Raw genomic sequence first — 6,158 nt, 5'->3', positions numbered from 1 at the left:
GCAGGGACCCCCGCGGTGCTGCTGGGGCTGGAGCCGAGGCCCGAGCCGGGCTGGGAGGCCGCTGGGCCTCCTGTCACACGCTCTGCTCCTTTATCCCTCTTTTTTACACCTCGTGTCCCCCTGACACCCGTTCTCAGCGCCAAACCGGCGCCGCCCGTCGCCCAAAGCGTCGCCGTTCCCTCCGTCCTTCCCCGGCCCCCAGCAAGGGGCTGTGACTTCGTGGGAGCTAAAACAACCCTTCAGATGCTCCGTGCTTCTCAGTTGTGCTATTGCACGCGGTGAGTCGTGTGACACCGACAGTGCCCCTCGCTGAGGGGCCCAGAGTCACTATGGAAACACACAGCACCTCTGTTCAACATTCAGGGACACCTGCCAGCGGGGTTGCCACGAGCAGACACCAGGTTTCAGCCCAACAGTTTGTCTGTTCCAGGATTGTATCTGCAATGGAAGTGCTCTGAAGCGTGAAGGTGGCTCCGTGTCTTCCTCGCCGCCCCCTCGCACGGTCTGCGGTGGGTGAAGTGACTGCTGAGTTGAAAAACATGCTGAATCTTTAGAAAAACGTGGGTTGAGCTTGGAACTGAAGTAAATAATGTGCCGTTCCAGAGGTGTCACTGCATCTGGAACAGCTCAGTGTAGAAAAAAAATTATAATAGTCTGAGAGATCAATTTCCCAACACACTTGAAGGGTTCTAATACATGGGTGTAAAATGCACCTTTTGTCAGGTGGCTGGAACGGCTTTGGGACCGTCAAGCCCAGTCTTGGACCTTCCTTAAATCCGAGGGGGCTGGGAAAAAACACAAAAGGATCTTGTAAGATCTTGTAAGCCATAAGCTCTTGGTGCTGCAAGAGGTAAAGGTCACTTCTAGAAGATTCGTCGATTCTTCCCCTAGAAAACTGTAAGCAGTGATTTAGTAAGCAAAACTGCTGGATGAATCATTAAGGAAAAGTACTGGAAGTTTTTTGCTTAACATTTAGAATTTTTTTTTGTTGTTTTTTGTTTGTTTTGTTGTTGTTGGTTTGGTTTGGTTTGGTTTTTTGTAAAATTTATTGGCCAGCATACCAGTATGAGAAGCAATGTTATTGAACTACAGGTTAAAAAAAAAAAAAAAAGTTTAAAAATTTATGAAAATGTGATTTTAAGAAAAAAATTAACTAAATTGTTACCCTGACCATATCTGCTCTTCAGCTACCTAATCTTCCAGAAGGGCTGAGGATGTGTCTTGTCATCGAGGCAGCTCTCAAAGGTTGATCTGTGGAGTCCAAGCCCCAGTGGTGTGCAGGCTGCTTCCTGCACTGCTCTCACAGCCCTTACCAGGCCAGCTCTCTTCAAGTTAATGGAGCTGCATTCTCACATCACATTTGCATTTTAAAAATAACATAGAATGTGCTTTAATAACAGTGTTTGCAATGAGAGTTGAAACTATGCCCTGGCCTCTCTAAACTAAATCTTGTGCTTTGCTATCAGTGCACTGTGTTGAATTAGAAGTGAGCTTTGTATCTTCTGTCATATTTGTCTCCATCACCAAGATTCATGCAACTAGTCGTCCCCTTCCCCCAGAGCTGCTGGCAGTCCCTTTGATTATTCAAAAGCTCTGCTTCTGAGGCTCTGAGGAGGGCAAAATCCTGGTCCCATCCCACAGAGGGGTAATCTGTGGGGTGCAGCAAGCCCTGCGGGGCCATTGGAGCACAGCCTGAGCAGAGCTTTTGGAGCAAAAGGCAAGACTGCAACTAAGGATGCAGCACAGGTGGTGCATCCCTAGATGCTGGGGGGGAAACCACTCCAGGGGCGTTTCCAGGCACTGTAAGTGCATAGTGAGCTTCTACTTTTCCTGCCACAGGAGCTTTCCTAAAGTCACATCATCCCTCTAGCCAACAGTGCACTAAGCCGTGTCCCTGCTGCTCTTTACTGTGTTGCACTGATTCACACGTGAATAACAGCACTTTATAACCTCTTCCCTGTAAAATAACATTATGGATTAACTGGTAATAATGTTGGACTCTTCTGTGTCAAACAATTTGTGTAGAGTTGTTTCACACTCTGCAGCTGAATAGACATTCACTGTCATGGGCTAGATGTTCCTCAGGGCAGGTAGGGTAGACAGTATTTACCATAATTTTAATCATCTGCATTATGATTATTTCTTACTGATGCAAATCACCACATTTTTATGTCAGTTCAGCCTATTCACATTCAGAACTTGCCTTCTTTTTCTCAGCTCAGAAAATCTTTCCATTATCAACAATGACAGAAAAGAAAAATCTGAAGGGATTATGTAAATAAGCAATTGATTCAGCATTTCTGCAGTCATTGCCAACATGAAAGTGATGTGACATTTGCACAGAAAAACAAAAAATAAATAAAAATAAATTCAGATTCTCTTTTGTCTATTCCTCATGTTCAGTTAAAAAATCAAAACGGTCGCAGCACTTGTTATTACAGCAGCCTTTACTCAGCAAGGAAGTGTGGGAAGCAATTCATTACAATGTCAATTGCTCTAGGCTAATGACAAACTCACCTTTCAGCAGATCAGGCATCAGCATCCATTTGGTTACATTTTGTCACTGGTACTGCCTTCCCTAAAATAAACAGCAGTTTTGTCTCTTGAGTTTTTGTTTTGGACCAAAACCCCAGTGGCTCCGTTCAGGTCTAACTGATATTCTGGCCTCCCAGTCTTTGGTCTCTGGAGCATACAAAGACAAATCAATGCTGAGGAGACAGATGGGGTGCAAGGTTTACAATAAAAGCAATCTTTCCAAATATAGTTCATCCCAAAGACCAATTACATTCCAGTAATGCAGAATAATGGCTTGTGGCTTCCTTCCATAACCCAGGCATTGTTTTACAATCTGCTGTTAGAAGTTACATAAAGGCTTTCACAACAGAAATATATGCGTATGGAAAGGGCAAGCTAGACAAAGTGGTCACCTCTGCATTTCTGTTTTGTTATTGATATTTATGATAGGAAGCAAATGGAGGGAAGTGCTGAAAAAGCTTTGCATCTATTTTATCTTTCTGCCTCAGTGAGTCTGCTCTTGCCTTCTCTGCGGGCTTTGTGAGTTCAAGGTCCCTCTGTGTAAGGGCAAGGTCAGCCGGCACCTCGCGCGCTGCGAGTCCCCGCTGCCTCCCCGCATGGCAGGCGTGAAGAGCACGCAGGGTGCTGCATCTGCTGGCAATTAGTGACCTGTGGCGTGCCCTTATCAATGCAGCTCCTGGTGTGTGTCCCTTCCTTCAGCAAAGGAGACGTGCTGCAAATGCAAGGAGCAGCAGCATGGAGATGAGAAGGTGGCTTTGACTGGTTAACCATGATATTTAAGTCTACAACTCTGAGTTTATCCCTTGCAGCATGAAGAACAGCTTCTGTGTTTATTTAATCTAAAAGTCATTAACAACCTCTGCTAGGCCTGACCCAGCAGGACCTTGGGTACCCTGCATGTTTTGCCTGTAGGAGAGACAAGGTTACTGCTGCTCCACACACTTTGTATTGTACTCTCTCTTCTCCCTAGAGGAGATTTTGCCGGAGACATGTTTATATGGAGGCAGCTATTCTCAAGGAGGGCACACAGTTTCTTCCCCATAGAGAGTGATCCATTGGGATTACTGGGTTTACTCTAGTGAATCCATTTACCTTATTCTCTGTTCAAAGGGATTAGCCCTAAAAGTCAAGTCATTATGGATCCAGAGCATGCTCTCTACCCAGAGCCAGCCATTTCATTCCAATCTTTGTTGCAACCTGCACGGAAACACCATAGCCAGTGAGAGCTCTGTTAAAGGCCTTGCAAGACTATGGTTATGATAAAACTAGAGGGGTTTTGGCAGTTAATCATTCATTTTCTCAAACTTGTTGCTAAGCAGAGGGGCTTAAATCCATAACATCAACAAGTCAACCAGGAACCCCTCCATGTGTTGGCTCCATTTTCTTCCCTTGCCTGCTATTTTGGTCACTTTTCCAAAGCACACACCAAGCAAGCCCTGGATGGATGTGAGCCCCTCATTCACACTTTGGTGCTGATAGGAAATGAGGAGCACATACTCAGCATCTTGCTGGCCTGGGCCAGTGGCAGCAGTGCAGTTACACTGCAGATGCCTGCTCTAATTAGGAGCTCTTTATCAGCAAACCTGAGGAAGACAATATGAAAGCTTGGATGCAATGAATTGAGTTTTGCTATTTTGACATTTTTCAGTTAGCATTTTCAACCTTTCTCAGACCTTGGCTTACCTATTGTGTTTCATTCTACTTTCACTGGTCTCTGCAGTGTAATGTTAACAATTTTTTAAATTTTTTTTAAAATACATCGTCCCTTTTAAATGCAAGAGCAAAAATCTCCATGTTCCTTATCCATGAAATCAGTCTTAATCATTGCTTATCCCTAGCCACCACAGTATCAGACAGGATATTTCTTATAAACATCAAGGAAGATCTAATAATTACACATAGGTAGACCTGCACAGAGGAGGTGAGTTGTGCACAAAGACAGCATTGTGCAAAGGGAATCAGATACTTCAGATGATCACAAATATTGGCACTATGGCAGTATCTTGTGTTCTTAGCTCGTTCACCATGGTGACACACACACCAGGCTCAACCCTTTGTCTTTAGCCATTCATCATTATGGACGTCAGATTCATAGGCTGCTAAAATGTGCATAAACAGTGAAGATTGAGTGGAGTCATTTAAGTAAACAAGGCCCTCAGTAACTGCTTTCTAACATGGCATTATTTCAGATAGTTCTTAGAAGAAACTATGGTTCCACCGGGTGTTTTTAGTCAGTCCTTTTGCTCTGATGTCTGTGCCTAGATGCTCATTCAGTTGGCATAAAGTCTTGTTCCATTCAGATCAGGAGTGACACCACTTCCACACAACGGGAGTCTCTGGCCTTTACATTTCATTCAGATTAAATCCCTACTAGAGACAACCTAATGGCTGGCTCTCCTAGTGCTGCTCAGCTGCATCAATTTTATGCCACTGCTTCACCAGAGTTTGTGCAGAAGACATGGCTGGCGATGCCCTACTTGCTCTGTTCCCATGGCAACAGCCTGCAAAGCAGCTCCCTGCCAGCTTCCCCCGGCTGCCTCATCACACCCAGGCTGCAACTTTCCACCCCAGACAACACCTCTTCCTTCAATTAACAAAGAGTGTTTTACAAAGGAAAATGGTCTATTTGAAAGAGCGATGTTATGATTGTCAGAGCAGAGAGCATTAAGCTCAGCAGCACCCAGGCCCTGGGAGGATGCTGAGTGTGGTTTCCCATTTTACACTGTGCTCTGCTGCGCTGTAATGTAATCAGAATGACTTTTGTTTTTGCTCCAGGGACTATACTTGTTTTCATTGGTACTGTGTACAGTGTGCCTGAATCTCCATGTATGCTGAAGTGAATTAAAATATAAACAGCCCGTAACTCCTGACTTCATGTAGTAGAAGGCAAGAAGTTGCTCAGACTAATTATTGTGGAGAGGAAGATCTGCTTTTGTGGGGTGCAAGCCTCATCCTGCCCATCCTCCAAAAGCCGTCAACCTCCTGGGAGTGCCCCAAGAGCAAGGCCTTCACGAGGGCCAAATACAGATCGGTCAAGCCAGCAGCTCTCCAGGCAGAAGTTTTTGGATGCTTCTGGCCACGTAGAGGAGAAATGTGGATCATAAGGATGAGTACAGGGCATTGAAGCTGGGTGGCAGTGGAGGAAAGTGAGCTAAATCTTCATGCCTGTCAATCCAGTGCAGTGCTACGGTGAGTTGGAGGATCGTATTCTTTTTCCTTTTTTAAGGTAAGGCTGCCCAGCTGAGAGAAACTTGCAGCTGAACCCTTTTCCACACACAAACAACCCTGGGGGCTGGCAACTGCTCCATCCTGGAACAACCATGGCTACACCAAAGACAGATTTTTCTGAGGTGTGAGCAGCAGGCTGACACCATCTGTGGTGTCCTGGAGCATGAGTGTCCATAGGAGGGGATCATGGCTGTGTCAGTGAGCAGGACCCTGTGCACCCTTCCTGCCACAGCAGTCCTCTGAGCACCCCTCACCTTGCACCTCCGTGTGGGACTCGAAAGGCCCACGTTGCCTGACTGGGGAGCCAGGTTCACCCTCACAGGGCTCAGCGTGAGATGCTCCTGCCCCACATCAGAGGGTGCTGAGAGGCTCGTAGGTGACAGCACAGAACCCAT

At 45.9% G+C, this 6,158-nt stretch overlaps 1 protein-coding gene across 1 annotated transcript in view; it reads right to left on the bottom strand.

Annotated features, from left to right (window-relative positions):
* Nucleotides 1-6,158, bottom strand: part of TMEM9B (TMEM9 domain family, member B) — a 17,252-nt gene extending 11,094 nt beyond the window's left edge. Inside the window, exon 1 of the mRNA XM_009994274.1 lies at nucleotides 6,018-6,158. Coding sequence (XP_009992576.1) covers nucleotides 6,018-6,158 — 141 coding nt within the window. The remainder of the gene's footprint in view (nucleotides 1-6,017) is intronic.

This window comes from Chaetura pelagica, unplaced genomic scaffold (genome assembly GCF_000747805.2).
Source record: "Chaetura pelagica isolate M959 unplaced genomic scaffold, ChaPel_1.0 scaffold153, whole genome shotgun sequence".
NCBI lineage: Eukaryota > Metazoa > Chordata > Aves > Apodiformes > Apodidae > Chaetura > Chaetura pelagica.
Note: the sequence above shows the minus strand (reverse complement) of the source record. Positions and strands in the feature narration are given on the sequence as shown.